Source organism: Siphateles boraxobius, unplaced genomic scaffold (genome assembly GCF_051911475.1).
Source record: "Siphateles boraxobius isolate OS27281-9 unplaced genomic scaffold, OSU_SipBor_1 66, whole genome shotgun sequence".
In the NCBI taxonomy this organism is placed as follows: domain Eukaryota; kingdom Metazoa; phylum Chordata; class Actinopteri; order Cypriniformes; family Leuciscidae; genus Siphateles; species Siphateles boraxobius.
This window is the reverse complement of record NW_027509193.1, coordinates 7,663,785-7,683,385: the sequence shown is the minus strand read 5'-3', so window position 1 is coordinate 7,683,385 and position 19,601 is coordinate 7,663,785. Positions and strand designations below refer to the sequence as shown.

General features: G+C 38.7%; 1 protein-coding gene across 2 annotated transcripts in view; it reads right to left on the bottom strand.

The window, feature by feature from the left end:
• Positions 1-19,601, bottom strand: part of usp43b (ubiquitin specific peptidase 43b) — a 117,845-nt gene that overhangs the window by 20,916 nt on the left and 77,328 nt on the right. Inside the window, exons 14-15 of one of the 2 annotated variants that reach the window (XM_077211926.1) lie at positions 12,500-12,658; positions 10,297-10,964 (exon numbers count right to left, since the gene is read on the bottom strand). In XM_077211926.1, coding sequence (XP_077068041.1) covers positions 10,297-10,964; positions 12,500-12,658 — 827 coding nt within the window. Of the gene's footprint in view, positions 1-6,065; positions 10,965-12,499; positions 12,659-19,601 lie in introns of those variants that run through there. The other variant, XM_077211925.1, reaches the window with a different exon arrangement.

The following is a 19,601-nucleotide window of genomic DNA, read 5'->3' as shown; positions in this document are numbered from 1 at the left end:
GCGTGAGCACGGCACTGCAAGCAGTGGAGTTGGACTTGTGCAATGCTGTGGACCTGGTGCGTTTTTGCGTGAATACGTAGCAGGCCTACGGGATCAGTATGACAGTTTTGAGATGGCTGCAAAGAACATGTCCCCCACCGTATCAGATGAGTACAAAGCAGACACTCAACGAAAGAGAAAAAGAAAGAGACAGGCTGACGAGTCACCTGAACCTGAGTGCGAGCTGTCAGGGCGCAGACGCTTTTGTACATCTGTGTGATTGACCGGATAGTGTCAGAGCTGGACCGTAGATAACAGTCATATAATGACGTGTGTGAAAACTTCAGATTTTTAAACAGATTGAACTCTATTTCCCCCCAAGACCTCCGCTCAGAAACGGAGAGCCTGCAAAGAAATATCACTGTGATTTGGAAGCGGACTTTGTGGAGGAAGTGGTGCAGTTCAGGGAGCTTGTACATAATGACAAGTTGAGCAGCACGTCGGCAGTGGAGCTACAGAAAATATTAAGAAGTAGAAAACGCAGTGTTTCCCAACACAGATATAGCTCTACGGCTATTCCTGACCATGCCATTGACCAATGTGAGCGGAGAGCGTTCCTTCTCTAAACTGGCATTGGTGAAAAATAGACTGCGATCAAGCATGCAGCAAGACAGAGTCAGCAACCTCACACTGATGTCCATTGAACACGACATTCTTCGTGAGTTGGATTTTACCGACATAATCACGGCTTTTTCTACAAAGAAGACAAGACGAAAGCACTTCTAAAAGGTAAGACAACGCTCTATTTACTGCTTTCCAGTATAGCCTGTGCTGTGGAGGTTTTACATTGCTGTTGTTGTGGATATTGTTTTATGGAATACTGTCTTCGTTAGGCTATATCTCCCCAAGAGAAACTTATTTCTGCTTTTATTGTATACAGACAAACGTGGTCATTAGACTTATTTTTTTTTTATTGTGGGCCTACAAAACCTCTCAGCCCCAGGGCCTAACGGCAGGTTAATGTGATTCTGATGACAGGTTGTTTATTTTGCAGCAGAGAGCAGAATGTTTGGTAACAGGTAAGTGAATAGAGCAATGAGAGTTCTAGATGACTCGATATGGATGATAATGGAAGTCTCTGTCTTACAGGTGCGGGAGATTGTGAATGACGTAAGCCGAATGGCAGATGGAGACACACACCTCGCTGGATTGGAAGGTAGGTTAGAACGAACATACAAGGAGGACCAGGAAACACGGTGGGATGAGACGTTGGAGAAACTAGGAGAGGAATGACATTGCAAAATGATCGCTGGAGAATGAAAAGGAGTCAGAAAGAGAGTCCAAACAAGCGTCTATTAACAAGACCAGACTGACTTGGTGCGAGTGTGTGCTTATGTAGAGAAGCTCAGCTGGTTATGAGGGAGATGCAGTGCAGGTGTGTGATTAATAATTACGTGCGGGTGAGTGCCATGGAAGGATTATGAAGAATGTAGTGCAGATACGGTGACTAGTGACAGAGCTGGTGACTGTGACACATACAGTGCTGAAATGTGTTATTTTTTGATAGAAGCTTCAGATTCAAATGTAACATCACTACATTTTTTTCATTTTTATTTTAAATGGAATATTTAAGCATACTTACGGCTAGCAACCACCACTAATCATGAGGCCATGTTATTGTGAATGTAGCTACAAGCCGTGTTGTGGTGTGCCATGCCTCAATGCGTTGCATTGTTCAGTAAAAAGTAAAAAATTACAATTTTAAAACAGGTCAGGCCAGAACAATAAATATTATATCTTTAAAATTGAAACATGCAGTCATGTTTGAAACACAACAGTCTAGCAGTTTTGATGGGTCACTGTAGGCGTAATCTCTTCATTACGTTAGAGGTTTTTTAATGATAACGACATTCAGTTGCTTCCAGTGGGGAGAGGTTGGAGAAGCTGATGAGCTGCTGGGATACTTTGAATATGATTACAACTCTGCGGATCCAGTGGTTTTATGATGCTCTGTTTACTATCCTTTTATGAGTCATAAACAACAGCATGAAATCATGATAATCTTCACAAAGGAACACAACTTTAATTCCGAAGCCTAAATACAATCAGCAGAAGTAAAAAAGCTAAACAAAGGCTATGAACAAACTAGCTACAGCATGGTCGCAAGACTTTGTCACCACCATTAAGGACTTGCTGTTGTCAGAAGCTTATTTAAAAACATTTTCCCTGAGAGCTAGAGTTATAATAGTTTGCAAGAGCACACTCACTATGCTAGTGAGTAAATAAGTTAACCCATTCGATGTGATGATGTTTAATGTCCTCTAAAGCCTCTGCAGTCCCATTTAGAAACTTGTTAGCAGCCTACTTTTGAAGGCAAGTAATAGCTTTTAAAAAATCAGAAGGGGGTTTACTGATGTATTTTATATTGTGGAATAAAATATAATGAGCGTATGTTTACCACAGACCTTATTTCATGCAGTTAACCAAAAACCCATTTGTTTAAAAACCTATGAGTGTTTATAGAGTCCCTGAAGCACACTCGAAATATGAAAATTGTTTACCTGTTACCCTCTGCTGCAGATCTCCAATGATATATTGGTGACTGTAGGACATCAATTACATCGTTTGTGAATAAACGTCATTGACCTCAAACCTAATGCAATATGTCTAACAGAGCTATGCGTCATTCGAGAGCTGTAGGATACATCGGCTGGGAGGGGGAATTAAATGGGACATATTTGAATAAAACGGTCCAATAGCTGGGTGTTAATCCTGTGGCAGGGCTAAATGACTCATAATGAGGGGGAGGAAACGTCTGAATCAATATCTTATAAAAGACAAATGACAAATTACTATAATATGCGTTTCTGAGAACACACCTTTGATGTACTTAGAACCATCAAGAAAAACAGAATCCTTGAAAAAAGAAGACTAATTTATTCAGCTCAGTCATGCAATTCGATGTCTGCAGGACAATAATGGATAAACAAAGCTAACTAAGACTGTCTGTTAAATTTCTCTGCTCTTTAAATTCTTAGACACAGAGTTCTTGTCTTACTGTCATTAAAAACATTTTTTCAGTCTCTGGTCAAGATTTTCTTTCTATCAGGAGAAAAGAAAGCTGAAAAGTTGATGATTTGCACATTGTGATGTATGTGTAAAATAAACTTCAACAGGTAAACTTCTCCTCATGGAGGATAATATATATATATATATATATATATATATGTGTGTATATATATATATATATATATATATGTATATGTGTGTATATATATATATATATATATATGTATATATATATTTGTATATATATGTATGTATATATATATATGTATATATATATATATATGTGTGTATATGTATATATATATGTATATATGTGTGTATATATATATATATATGTGTATATATATATATATATATGTATATATATGTATATATATATATATATATATATGTATGTATATATATATATATATATATATATATATATATATATATATATATATATATACAGGTCCTTCTCAAAAAATAAGCATATTGTGATAAAGTTCATTATTTTCCATAATGTAATGATACAAATTAAACGGTAACACTTTACGGGAAGGGTACATGAATTATCATAAATCCATGCATGAATTATGCATTCATTCATGCATTAATATCTCATGAATCATCAGGAACTAATACAAGTTCAACGTTTTTCATTCATGACTTCATGGATGAACAACACCTTAATTAAAACATTAACTAAGATGAGCACATCATCATGAGTTGATTTATTTTGCATGATCATGATGTTTTCTTTGTTTACAGTTATGCCACCATTAATAGCACATTGTTCATCAGTGTTTCAAAGGACTAGTCACCACTTTAGTTGAGGGGCCACACACATGATGAAGTCCTTGATAGATAATGCTTAGTTAATGATGACTACTGTATTTGAATGTCAACAGAATTTGTGTGCTATGAGTTGTGATTGGTCTATTTTGGGGTCTGTCCAATACAGTAGTCATCATTAACTAAGCATTATCTACCAATGACTTCATCATGTGTATGACCCCTCAACTAAAGTGGTGACTAGGTCACTGACCTAGACAAAGAATAAAGAAAACATAATGATCATGCGTAATAAATCATAATTCATGATGATGTGCTCATCTTAGTTAATGTTTTAATTAAGGTGTTGTTCATCCATGAAATCATGAATGAAAAACGTTAAATTCATGATAATTCATTTACCCTTACTGTAAAGTGTTACCAATTAAACTTTCATATATTTTAGATTCATTGCACACCAACTGAAATATTTCAGGTCTTTTATTGTTTTAATACTGATGATTTTGGCATACAGCTCATGAAAACCCCAAATCCTATCTCAAAAAATTAGCATATCATGAAAAGGTTCTCTAAACGAGCTATTAACCTAATCATCTGAATCAACTAATTAACTCTAAACACCTGCAAAAGATTCCTGAGGCTTTTAAAAACTCCCAGCCTGTTTCATTACTCAAAACCGCAATCATGGGTAAGACTGCCCACCTGACTGCTGTCCAGAAGGCCATCATTGACACCCTCAAGCAAGAGGGTAAGACACAGAAAGAAATTTCTGAACAAATAGGCTGTTCCCAGAGTGCTGTATCAAGGCACCTCAGTGGGAAGTCTGTGGGAAGGAAAAAGTGTGGCAAAAAACGCTGCACAACGAGAAGAGGTGACCGGACCCTGAGGAAGATTGTGGAGAAGGACCGATTCCAGACCTTGGGGGACCTGCGGAAGCAGTGGACTGAGTCTGGAGTAGAAACATCCAGAGCCACCGTGCACAGGCGTGTGCAGGAAATGGGCTACAGGTGCCGCATTCCCCAGGTCAAGCCACTTTCTGTTTGAACCAGAAACAGCGGCAGAAGCGCCTGACCTGGGCTACAGAGAAGCAGCACTGGACTGTTGCTCAGTGGTCCAAAGTACTTTTTTCGGATGAAAGCAAATTTTCCATGTCATTCGGAAATCAAGGTGCCAAAGTCTGGAGGAAGACTGGGGAGAAGGAAATGCCAAAATGCCTGAAGTCCAGTGTCAAGTACCCACAGTCAGTGATGGTCTGGGGTGCCGTGTCAGCTGCTGGTGTTGGTCCACTGTGTTTTATCAAGGGCAGGGTCAATGCAGCTAGCTATCAGGAGATTTTGGAGCACTTCATGCTTCCATCTGCTGAAAAGCTTTATGGAGATGAAGATTTCATTTTTCAGCACGACCTGACACCTGCTCACAGTGCCAAAACCACTGGTAAATGGTTTACTGACCATGGTATTACTGTGCTCAATTGGCCTGCCAACTCTCCTGACCTGAACCCCATAGAGAATCTGTGGGATATTGTGAAGAGAAAGTTGAGAGACGCAAGACCCAACACTCTGGATGAGCTTAAGGCCGCTATCGAAGCATCCTGGGCCTCCATAACACCTCAGCAGTGCCACAGGCTGATTGCCTCCATGCCACGCCGCACTGAAGCAGTCATTTCTGCAAAAGGATTCCCGACCAAGTATTGAGTGCATAACTGAACATAATTATTTGAAGGTTGACTTTTTTTGTATTAAAAACACTTATTTTATTGGTCGGATGAAATATGCTAATTTTTTGAGATAGGAATTTTGGGTTTTAATGAGCTGTATGCCAAAATCATCAGTATTAAAACAATAAAAGACCTGAAATATTTCAGTTGGTTTGCAATGAATCTAAAATATATGAAAGTTTAATTTTTATCAGTACATTATGGAAAATAATGAACTTTATCACAATATGCTAATTTTTTGAGAAGGACCTGTATATATACACACAGACACACACACTATACAATATATACAAACACAGACATGATATTTAATGGTATTTACAATTTTCAAAATATTTTCATATGATCTTCACTTTTAGATTAAAATGTATCCCTTTAATTTAAAAAGACAGCATGACTCATTTGTGTGAGTCATTTGATAAACATATGCAATGCGCATAATCGTTGTCAAGACAAACTTGGATGTTATAGAGGAGAAAACAGCAATGTCTAAAACACAATAATACTGCTCATGCACATTAGCAACTACGTTGGCAATATTTTATTTATATCTGCAATAGCTGCCCATTTCACAGCATACATTGGTATTGACATTTAGATTGTATTGCGTCATCGCATGAACGGTTAAGAATCGCAATCTTAGAGGCAGTGAAAGATTTATTGATCGAGGTGCAAATGCATCCGTTATTAAAAACATCTTTAGAAAACTCGTGACAGCGTTTTAATTTACTAGTGTAATTATGTACAAAGGAAGAAAGATGAAAAAGTCAGGGGTGGCGATTAATCCAAGATTTTTATTACTCAAAGAAAAAGGAACAAAATAAATACTGTCTGGCTCTCTGCCACCACAGTCACTTACACAGCAAAATAACAGTCTCTGTGAGTAACCAGTCTCTCCCGCTCCCTGCCCAGGTCTGTGAGGTGCTATTTCTTGTCTCTACACCAATCACTGGAATTAGAGACAGGTGGTAGTTATCATTCACTTGACCTCCTTATCACCGCTCATCTCCGCACTCATTCCCCTGCTGCAAACCTTGCTTTACCACGCCCACCTCACAACATACCCCCACCTCCCGACTCAGGCTGGGGAGCCATCCAGCCATATATTTGGGCAAGGTGCAATCACAGCAGTCTTACCAATTTGGGGACGCACCTGCCCATATCCCAAATGAAAGCCCAGATACCGTACCGCCACACGCCCAATTGCACACTTCCGCGGGTTTGCCATGAGTCCAGCCACCCTCAGAGATTTCAGGACAGTGTGCAGATGTTTCAGATGCCTCTGCCAATCATTACTGTATATAATGATGTCATTGAGATAAGCAGCGGCATACGCGTTACATATGTGGCCGGAGGATTTTGTCCATGAGACGCTGAAAGGTGACGGGAACCCCAAACAAACCAAACGGAAGAGTAATAAATTGGTGTAATCCAAATGACGTTGTGAAGGCTGTTTTTTCCTTGGATAATGGCGATAAGGGAATCTGCCAATAGCCTGTCGATAAATCCAGTGTCGAATAAAAGCGAGACGAACCTAACAGATCAAGCAGCTTGTCAACTCGGGGCATTGGATAAGTGTTGAATTTCGACACTGCATTCACCTTCCTGTGATTGACACTGAAACGGACAGAGCCGTCCGTTTTAGGTACTAAGACTATAGGGCTCGTCCAGTCACTATGTGATTCTTCTATTACAACCAACTCTAGCATGGCCTTTAATTCACCCTGTGCCACTTTTTTCTTATGTTCAGGTAAACGTTAGGGATGGCTCGTTTCAATATGGTGCTGTTTGAGGTCCGTGCGTCCAAGCAGGGGTAAAAAACACGTCTGCAAATTCAGCTTGCGACTTGGCTAAATCGGTGAGCTGCAGTGGCGAGAAATGATCTAGGGATCAGTGAGCTGATTGGTTTTGAAAGCTGCTTCTGGTCCAAGATCTTCCACTGCTAAAACAGCCACTGCTAACTCAACTGATGATCAATTTTACATGAAGTTCGTCTTACCTCATAATCGAGATCCCTGACTCGCCGTGCAACAACAAAAGGTCCTTGCCTCTTCGTGAGTAATTTAGAACTAGACGCTGGAAGTAATACAAGCACTTTCTCTCCCAGTGTAAATTGATGTTGACATGTACCCGTTGTTCAGCCGAGTTTGTTTGTCTTGAGCCTGGAGCAAATTCTCCATTGAGAGTCGCTCCAATGTGTGGAGTTTCGGTCGGAGGTCCATGACATACTGAATTTCACTACCGCTGTTTGAAGGCCCCTCCTCCCAAGCCTCTCTGGTGACGACAAGCACCATACGGGGCTGACAACCATAGAGAAACTTGAATGGGGAAAACACAGTGGAGGTTTGCGGAACCTCCCGCACTCGTTCCCCCACTGCAGACCTAGCTTTACCATTTCCCCCTCGCCACAACTAGCCTAAAGATAAACTAGGTGCAATGTGTTAGCACAAAGTGTGTAATGGCTTGCTTTGTCTTGCTAACAAGCATCTCAGCATATAGTTAATTACACATAATACATCCAATTAAAAAGTGTGGTACAAAAACTTAGCATAAAAACTCGCCAAGGAGCACAGGAGAAAATGCTCTTTCAGAATAAATGTCCTCCTCAGCAATAATTACACTCAACAACATTAATCATAATACATTGCTTTTTAAGTAGCCTGTTACATAAGCGCGGCTCTTCAGGTTTAGTGCACAATAACATGGGGAGTCTAATTTCAGGTGAACAGTTCACATACAGCATTATCATATTCAGATTGGTTAGTGATATGAGGGCACAACATCACTCCAGAGGTCTGGAAAGTGCATTGGGATTATTATTTCATGAATTATTTAAAGTGTAAGTGGTGTAACAGAGTTAAGTTATATTACATGTCTTGCTTACCAATTAGACCCAATTAATTTGCGGTCATATTTGTTCTGCAATTTTTGAGGCGAAATATAGCCATTGCAATCTATGGTAACTTGAATGTGTTTTGAGTGGTTTTTAGTGTCTTGAAGTCTACGTCATTGCTAGGTGATTTCTTACTGACCCAAGTCATAAGTCCAACTGGTTAGAAAAGTCAACAAGCCATGTGACTTGAGGTATCATTTGTTTGCATAACAAAAAAAGACTATGCATGAGAGAAAAACAATCCAAAACCATTATGTTCCGATTCATATTTCCAAACATAAGAATATGACATGCATCAATATTATCAAAACTTCTCAGACAACTGCTTCCTATAATTATTTTATATTTTTATTCCCTGTGTTAAATATTGTTCTAGGATACTGCCTTTTTTATGCCTCAATTTATCTTCACTTACAGATCTTCATTCATACAATATGAATATTTCTTTTAAAATGAAAATCAGCACCTTGATCCTATTTGTAATTAGTGAAATTTGTAATTAGTGAAAAATTTAAATTTTCAGCTGATGCTTAAACGCATTGAACTCAGAGACGAGCACGACATGCACATGTCTGATTGTGCTTGCATAGTCCATTCCCGCCAGAAAACAAGTGAATCCAGTAGAGAGCAAGGTACACAATGAAACATTTAGTGACATTTGGGATACTGTGTGGGAGTGAGATCAATAAATGTTTAGGCTGTTAGTGGATTTATTTTATCTGTGTTGAGGTGTGTGCATGTATATTCATGAGTAAAAAAACTAAAACAATACACAGCCATTCTGTTCCTACGAATATCACTCTCCTGAGATCATTACAAAAAGGCACTTGCATAAATAAACATGACAGTTCCACTGAAAGCATAAAGCAGACTTCAATTCTGACATTTAAGCAGGTCCTACTGTATCTGTACTCCTAATCGGATAATTATTCCAGCAACTAGCGTGGGATGCTACATATTTGAAGGTATAAATGGAGATTTAAGAACAGGCTTTGAGATATGCAAGTTCAATATTGCTCATACCAACAATAGACTGATACAGAAAGATGATACAGAAAGACAGATTTGAGAGGGAAAACAAGCTCTGTTTCAAAACCTAGTGAGCTTAGCCAAGTGAACCTTAACCCCTACACCCTACATAGCTATATTCTTAGGCAGCATCCTTATAGTATTAGAAACAATTTGGATGCTCTACATTGGCTGAAACTGTCATACAAATGGGAGACTCAACTCGCAATTGATTTCAATACAGGTCACGTGAGCGGAACATACTGCCTCATTTCCAATCAAGCTGTAACTAAGTAGCACAACTGTTTTCAACATTGGGTACCTGGTGCCTTGAATTTGGCAAAAACAAGGTGCACACAATGCTTACTAGGTTTAGGAAAAGAGCAATAATACAGCAATAGTGTGTAGTTTTTAAAACGTTGCCAGATGCATAAGACATATATACAACCACCATTTCCCACAGTGAAGGAGAAACCAGTCAGAAGCAGGACTAGGGCACAGGTCTCTGTCTGCCAAGTGAAGTGCTGCTGTATCTGATTCTCTGTAGTGTTGCATAGGAGGATTTATCAACCGTAAGTCCTTTATGGGGGGCCGGCACCAACGTACTATTTCTTTGGAGAGACGACGTCCTTTTCAAAGTCATATCTAGCCTGCTCTGAATACTGGATGAGCTGTAGGCGCGTTTTATATTAGCTGTGCTTGAGCAAACCTGGTTTTCTCTGTTACTAACCATTTTATTGGCACTCTTGTGAGAAGCACCGGATTTCCTTAACTCGACTCCCTTCCCATTCAGAGTGCCACTGGATAGAGAGAGTTTGGTCAAGCTCTTACTGGAAAGTGTTTTTCCGTGACCCACCTCCTTGCTGATGGCGGGAAGGACGCCATCTTTACTCCTGCTTTCCCCAGTGGCCATCTGCGTCTGGCTGGTATGAATCCTGCTAGCTGCAGCCGCCTGATTCCGGAGCCGTTTGAACGTAGAGTCTCTGGAATGAGATGCACTGTTGCTAGTGCCATTGGGGAGTGCAGTAGGGGAACCTTGAAGCGACTTGCTTCCTTGAGTCCTTTCGTGCTCCTGCCTGGTTGATGTTGAGCTGCTTTTGGCCCATGAACCATCGCAACTGATACCATTAAGAACTGATGCTGCTCTGCTCTGGCCTTCGGGTAGCCTGGGCGAATCCGGACCTTGATAGCTACTTCGCTCCACACCGTTGAGACTACTGCTACAGCTGGGGGAACTCAGGGAATCATCCTCGTGAAGCTGGGCTTTGACCTGTGAAGGACTAGCCACGATGCTGACTATGGGCTCCTTGGTACATCGAGGCCGCCGGCCAGACTCAAGGTACTCCACCAGCTCGTCGTTTGCCGATTGTGGAGCTACACTGGAGGGCTTTCTGCGTTCCTTGGAAGCAAATGACCAGCGCAGTGGAAGAACTTTGCTTTGGCCTGTCTTGGATTTTGAGTGGTAGCGCATACTCATGCTGTGACCCCGGACACTCCGTACAAATGGCGTCGGCTCAACTACACCTAAAAGCAAAAAATGGAGGGCTAGTAAGTCATATGTGACACTGAAAACTGTTTGAGGAGAAAAGTGATATGCAGAATCTTTTTTATGTGTGAGTTTGTTTATTTTACAGTGTTATTTTTGATAAAACAAAGTCTCAGCTTACAAATTAATTTTACTGCACATTTCAAATTTTATTAGTGAAATTTGCTAATGTTGTTTTGATGTGTCGTAAAATCATAAATTTACATTTACATATACATTTATTCATTTAGCAGACGCTTTTATATAAAGTGACTTACAAATGAGAACAATAGAAGCAGTTAAACTAACAATAGGACAACAATATGCAAGTGCCCTTCCCAGTTTAATAAATAAACAGTATTTTTTATTTTACTGGATCCTAAAAGGGGTCCTATTATGCTCTTTTACAAAGTCTTGATTTTGTTTTAGGGTGTTTTAGGGTGTTTTCATTCTTGATTGTTCAAAAGACTTTTGAAAATGTTTATACATATTTTACATTATTATAGCACCTCTCTCCCCAGTCTGGCTCAAACACGTCGATTTCGATGAAGCCCCTCCTTCCGAAATACGAAATGTGCTGTGATTGGTTAGCTGGCCCAGTGTGTTGTGATTGGCAGCATTTAGCACGTGTTTGGGAAATGTCCCGCCCCTTCATAACGGCAAGTTTATCTGTAGTGTAAATATTTAGGATGGTGTCAATTTTGAACCAATTTGAACCCGATTCAGACCCTGATAATGTTAAGGAACAAGAGGATCGTGCAGAACGGATTACACAGGAAGTTTAGGAGTGGTATGTTTTTTGTCATTTTCATATATATATATATATATATATATATATATATATATATATATATATATATATATATATATATATATATATATATATATATATATATATATATATATATATATATATATATATATATATATATATATATATATATATGATGTTATCCACCATTTAATCGTGATATTTGTCAGAAAACTAAGGTAATACAAGCATTAATCGATCACAAAACCATGGTTAATTTTCCTAAGGAGCGGTGCACAGTCTTACAAAAGCAAGAGCTAACAAAAGGAACCGAAAACAAGCTGTTCTCCATAAAATGTGCAGCGCACGGATAAATGATGGGGTTATATATATTTAATATTTAAACAGTGTTTAAAATAACTTAGGTTAAACAAATGAGTTTTGGAAATGTGGAAAAAACAGCGTCTCTTCAACAAAGCGACAACACTGTTTTCTCTAATGCAGCTCAGCCAGTTAAAATGAACTGGCTGCTGGCACTAACAGGTTAAGGAAGGTTCCACTTGTTAGTTAACTACCTCATTTAGTTAACTAACAATGAAAAATGCTTCTAAAGCATTTATTAATCTTAGTTAATTAAATAAGGTAGTTAACTAACAAGTGGAACCTTCCTTAACCTGTTAGTGATTATTTAATGTATATTTGAATAAATATCCTAATGTCTGAAAATGTTCCAAAACACTTATTGTTTTAAGAGGAGTAGACATAAATCAAGAGTATACTGACCATTATCTTCATTTAGAGGCTCATGGATGACAGGAACGTGTGGTGTTTGGGGCTCAGGAGCTGAAGATGAATTGGACAGCTTGCTAGTTGAATTGGAAATTCGGTTGTCTGCATTCAATCGGATGAGCCAGTGATCTGATATAGAGACGCTGGAGGAACCTGTGGGTCAAAAGTAGCCTAGTTAACATTACCCATTTCATGCAAGTCAGAATGCTGTTTGTTTTCTGATAATAAACTGAAATGCACATGTAGCCGAATCCTAGAATTGTGGAACTGAGCAAACAGAATTATGGTCAAGCATTTTGGTTTAAGGTTCCTGAAAATACCAGGAACCCGGTTATCATTTTGCTCTAGCCTTTGTATGTGTGAGTCTGGTTTCTATTAAACACCCACGAAGATGAGATGGAATGGGTCCAAAACAAGTATTATGCTATGCATACAAATGATTGTGAGATGCTGGTGGACTGCTGTTGCAATAACCTTTCAAAAATGTGTTACAGAACATGGGAAACCTGCAGCATTTCAAAAATGTCTCAGACGGGTTGACAGAATCGATGCGTGTTTTTATGTGGGAAGGATGGTATTTAATGTTTTTGAAAGAAGTCATGCTTAGGCAACATCTATTTAATCAAATATATGAATTCATTTATTTAATGAAATATTTTCAACCTCTTATGCTTACCAAGGCTGCATTTATTTAATCAATATAGTAAAAACAGTAATATTGTGACATTTTCAGCATGATTACTTCACTCTTCAGTGTCACATGATCCTTCAGAAATCATTCTAATATGATGATTTGATGCTCAAGAAAAATGTATTATCAATGTTGAAAACAGTTGTGCTGCTTTTTTTGTTGTTGTTCAGAAAGTTCAAAAGAACAGCAATTAAAAATTGAACTATTTGAAAAGAGTTTTCATATTCTTAGGGTGAACTATCCCTTTAAGTCAGATATGGAAAGTAGGAACAACATGTTCTCTGGATCAGACACTCAGAGAAAGAGAGCTCTCAAATTTATGTGCAGGTTAAACTGCAAAGTTTCATATTATAAGGATTGACAAATCACAAAGAAAGGAGAACTATTTGACGAAGAACATCGCAAGCTTCAAATAGACATATTTGAGAGTTTATAATGTTTATGCATAAATGCTCTAGGGCACGTTAGTGTGGAGGAGGTGAATCATATAACTTTGATCTGAGCACAACAGCCAACACTGAAGGTGATCGCTTTAACTCCACAAACGTGAACCTGACAGATAAGTTACTTTATTTTGAACTGTAGCCTGAAACGGTTCACAACAGTTTAACTCAACTTGTTTCTACTGTGGATCAATGGGAGCTACTGATAACAGATCCATTTTAATTACTACCACAATGGAGTAACCGAAGCGCTCTGTATGACATTTCATGACTAAATACAGCACCTTTGACAATCTCAATATTTCTTATAATGTAAGATTCAGTATCATTGAAGAGCAGCTCACTGAAACATTGTTCTTATCCCATCTTAAGACTAAAATGCAACACTTGAAACAAAACATTTACAAAAATATGCACGTTTAAATGTAATAAATAACATATGGATTTAAATATATTGCACTATGGAAATATGTAACATACCTTAAAGGTACACTATGATACTTTTTTGTTCAAATAATGAGTGAGTACAGCATGAATCCATCTTTTTGTCTTATCCTGAATCACTATAGGCCTTTTGTAATGCTGGCACAGACACAAGGGGATCCAGCCGCAGCATTTATTAGAATGGTCAAAACAGGCAGGGTCAAACAGTGGCAAACAGAACAGAGAAGGCAAGGCTGAGACAAACCAGGTAGACAGGCAAAGGGTCGAGGCAGGCAGAGAGAATCAGAGTCCCATAAACAGCCCAGGGTCAGGGCAGGCAGAGAAGGGTGCTACAAGAAACAATCCACAGGTCAAACACAGGAATCAAACTCGGGAAGATAACGCTCAGAAATGATGGCCAGGGCAGCTCAAGACTTCGCAGAGAAGTGGTGTGTGGAAGTGGCTTTATGTGTGTGTAAATGAAGTGCATGTGTGTGTGCAATCAGTGCAGTGCAGGTGTATGGTGTTTGGTGTAATCAGTCCAGGGAGGTGTATGATGGGAAATGTAGTCCAAGTAAACCCAGGAAGTGTGTGCCTAATCGTGACACCTATAAGTGTTTAAATTTAGAATATTTCAGTACTTGACCTTCGTGTGATGGTCAAAAATGACTTTTCTTATTTCAATAAAATAAATGTACTATTTTAGTTTCGAATATTGATTTTCATTTAATATGTGTATTTTTTATTTTAAAAGAAGACCCTTGGCTGATTTTTGCTGATGTGAAAAAACGTTAAAAAAAGGTAACTTAAAAAGTTTGTTTATTGTTATGAAAAATGCACAAAAATAAAATGTTCAACTTTTAAATGAAATATATTTTCCAAAACACAAATCCATTTCCAATGCGGTAATTTTTCACTGCGAGAAGTACATGTGTGACTATATTTTTCAGGACCATTTAACCTTTTCTAACAATGTCCATTTTTTTGTTGTTGTTGTGTGTGTTAAAAAAAACCCCCACCGTTTACCATATTTCGTACCATTTTGAAGAAGAAAATAAAAAACTGTCAAAAATCAACAAAGAGCACCAGAGTGTTAACAAAACAATTTTAGCACTCATTTAGAAAACATAGCCATACAATTTGGAATGTGCACAGTGCATGAGTAGACAAGTTTTAAAAGTAAAGCTTTTGTTAGGATTAATGGCTAAATATCTCTATTACCTATGAAATTCAGACTTTAGTCTTTTTACTACTTTAGTCTTTTAACATATGGATTTAAATTCACACCCAATTTTATTGTATTTACTACTTACTGATGTACACTTGATTCATGCAACCAAAGTGGATGTTCTTAACTTACACTACTGTTCAAAGAATTGTGGTCAGTAAGATTTTTTTTTTTAAAGAAATTAATACTTTTATTCAGCAAGAATACTTAAATTTTTTACAGGAAAGATTTATGTTGCTACAAAATATTTCTATTTCAAATAAATGCTGATCTTTTGAAGTTTCAATTTATCAAAGAATCATGAAAAAATATATCACGGTTTCCGCAAAAATACATTGCTAATAATAAGAAATGTTTCTTGTGCAGCAAATCATCATATTTGAACAATTTCTGAAGGATCATGTGACACTGAAGACTGGAGTAATGATGCTGAAAATTCAGCTTTGCATCACATGAATAAATTCCATTAAAAAAATATATTACAATAAAAAAAACAATAATAATTTCACATTATAATATTTTTTGATGTCTTTCTGATCAAATAAATGAAGCCTTGATGAGCAGAAGAGACTTCTTTCAAAAACATTTTTAGAAATCTCACAGATCCCAAAATTGTTTGTTTTGATTCAGTTTCTTTTGAAAGAAACTCAATCAAAACTCCAACTTTCAGTTGCCGTGAGAGTGGTCTATGGTTGTAGTAAACATAGCTACAAAGAAAGCATGCAAAATGCATTCAAATCTGAATTAAATCTAATGATAAGCAAGAATGCCATTTAACCACAGAATCCACCAGCACTACAGACAGATTTTAAAAAAAGCTTAGACGGACGTTACTGCATTCATCTCACATCAGTTTGCTGTCACTCTGTGTTTTTCTCCTCTCATTTGCATAAAATTGCATGAACACTGCTCGACTTTTTGATGTGCAAGCCTTCTGTTCACCCCCCATAGAGAATGAATTGAAAACGCCCGCTCAGCTTGCTTCAGTTGAGATATGTGGTTGTCATAATACATTTTTTGGTTAAAATAATAATAAAGGCATGGATAACTTTCTCAAGGTTGTTGTGAGATAAGAAGGATTTCAGGCGGGAGATCATTCTAAGCTGGCAAATATTTTTGACAACAGTACGAATCTGTTTGTCAAGACAGAGTTCGGATTAGAGACCTGCACTCCCGCGGGACTACCGCGGGACCCACGGGACCCAGCACAACCGAGTGCAGTAGCACCTCAATGCAGTACATGAGATCCACGGGGAGGAGTCGGATCAAGATCCAAGGGGTGGAGATGGGTAGGATTAGGGTTGGGTTTAGGGATTAGGGGTGTGTTTAGGGATCAGGGGGCGGAGTTGGCTAGGTTTAGGTGTATGTAAGGTGGGAGGAGTTGGATCTGGATCCGACTCCTCCCCGTGAATTTCATGTTCCGCAGTGAGAACCATCTCACCGAGTGCGGCGCGGGACAATACTTGATGGGTGAATGCGGGTGCGGGCGGCAGGATATTATTGTGTGCGGGTTGCGGGAAAATAAAATTATTTGCGGGAAATATAGAACAAAATAAAATAACTAGAAACAAATAAACCGTTATTTATCTAATGCACAAGCAACAAGGATAACTAAAATAAAAACGATTAACAGGCACAAGGTCGGAAGCTAACTCTCGCGTGGTTAATAGGCGCAGAACAGCCAAGCCTACCACACAGAGGCAAAATGTCGGCATCGCATGACTCAGGTGGATCGTTTAGTGCTACAGATATTAGTTTGTTATTAAAGAAAAGAACATACAAAACTACAAAACCAAACAAAGGAAAATCTGAGATTTCAGTAGTATGCGACAGCGATGGAAAGCACCTTCCTTTTGCGAGCAGTGACAAATGCAGCAAAATACTCACATAGCCTACAGCGGGCACAAGTCTGGAACTTCAGGTCTGAAGCGTCATGTGTGCACCATTTTGAAAGGCCAAACTTCCCTGACGTTTACGGCAAGTCATTCGAAAGTGTCAAGAAATCCAGGTTTATTATTAATATATAATTTATTAGGCTATAGCCTACTATAATTATTATGGTGTATTTTTATTTATTTACATTTCTTACTTTTTTTACTGTATTTCGATGTTCTAAGTTCCTTGTTCATCCATTGAATCAAACGCAAATAAAACGAAACATTTGTTTATTTTCCGTTTCTTTTTTTAAAATTTATATTCAACAAGGGAGCAAGTGAAAAAATAACAGAGTAGCAGGCAGAATATGCAATGTATTTAAAAAAAAAACTACTTATACGTTTACCCGCGGGATTTTGCGGGCGGGAGCGGGACGAAACTTGATTGTTGCAGGGAAGGAGAAAATAACATATTTTTGCGGGAGCGGGAAAAATCCGTCCCGCGCAGGTCTCTAGTTCAGAGTCAAGAATGACACCCAGGTTTCTGGCATAGGGTTTGACAGATGGGGTGAGATGACCAAAATTTTGCAATACAGAGCATCTTGCCTTGGGAGGACCAAAAATTATGACTTCTGTCTTGTCACTATTTAAATGGAGAAAGTTGTTAACCATCCAAATGTTGATCAGACCAGGGGATATTCTATGTCCCTATATTTTAGAGTCAAGTACAGCTGTGAATCATCCGCATAGAGGTGAAGAGATGTTATGCTTTCTTATGATATTACCCAAAGGGAGCATATACAGACTGAAGAGCATAGGACCCAAAATGGACCCCTGAGGGACCCCATATGAGACGGGAGCAGATGATGAGGAGAACTGGCCAATAGACACTGAGAAAGTCCTATCTTTAAGATAGGAGGGGAACCAAAGAAGTGCAGTCTACCTAATGCCCACCTGCTGATGAAGGCGGGTGAGGAGGATATTGTGATCAACGGTGTCGAATGCGGCACTAAGAGCCAATAATATCAGGAGGGGATTATAACCTGAATCTAGTGTGAGAAGAAGATCACTGGTTACTTTGAGCAGGGCTGTTTCAGTGCTATGAAGGGGTCTGAAACCTGACTGAAATGGTTCTAGTATGTTGTGAGTGGTCAGAAAGGGAATCAGCTGTAATAGAACAGTTTTTTCCAGAAATATAGAAATAAAAGGAAGCTTAGAAATGGGGAGGTAGTTTTTTAGGCATTTGGCATCGAGGTTGTGTTGTTTAGAAAGGGTTGGACAACAGCATGCTTAAAACATGTCGGGACAGTACTGGATGCAAGGCATGAATTTAAAATGCTCTGAATGGAGGGGTGACCGCGTCAAAAATATCCTTTATAATAGAGAAGGGAATAGCATCATGGGATGATGTAGTAGGTTTCATATGCGATACTAATGGTGCTTTTCCACTACACGGTACCAGCTCGACTCGACTCGCCTTTGTTTGGTTTTCCACTGTGTAAAAGTTGTACCTGTACCTGCTTTCAGGTATTTTTTTTCGTATCCCCTCCGGCGAGGGGCGAGGCGATGCTAAAATGTGAAGTGAAAACAATGCAGACTGCTGATTGGTCAGAGAGAATCGGCACCATTCACTGCGTCATCATTGCACGCGCCAGACGGAGATGTTTTTTCAGCAGTGTTTCGTTTTGCTGCCCTCAGCCTCTCCTGAAACAACGTTTGTCTTCTGCAGCCACATCCCGAGGACAGAAACAGAATACACTCGATTTCCTCCATTGTGTGTCGCATAGAAGATTACGTCATGGCAGTTTCCTGTGGCGTCGGTATGATGACCAAGTACTATTGTGGAGGTACTATCTGTAATGGAAAATGGAGCGAAAAGCGAGCCGAGTCAAGGCGAGGCGAGTCGAGTTGAGTTGGTACTGGTAATGGTAAAGCGCCAGAAGTCCCTCAATTCAGTGAGAGAGATGGGCTGAATTTGGTTAAAAATAGCTGGTACACCTGAACAGTCAGGCGGAGTAACAGATAAAGTGGGTGTAAACAAAGATCTAATGTTCTCAATTTTGTTAGTAAAAAACTTGAGAAATTTCTCTCAGGTATCAGTGGATACATCAATGACTGGGGAATAAGGGGGGTTGATAACAGTTCAGAGTACTAAATACAATTTTTGGTCCCACTTTATATTAAATGGCTTTAAGTACTATGTACTTACATTGAAATTAATAATTTGATACAATAGACTTATTGTGTACATACATTTTTTTACATTGTACTTATTTTTTAAAAATACCTGCATGTAATTACAGCTGTAATTAATGTATGCAATTACATTTGTAATTACATTGTTGACCCTTCCCTTACACCTTAACCCACCCTTAAAGCTACCCATACCAGCACACCAGGCCCTAACCTTACCCGTTTCACACTTCAATAGCAGCAA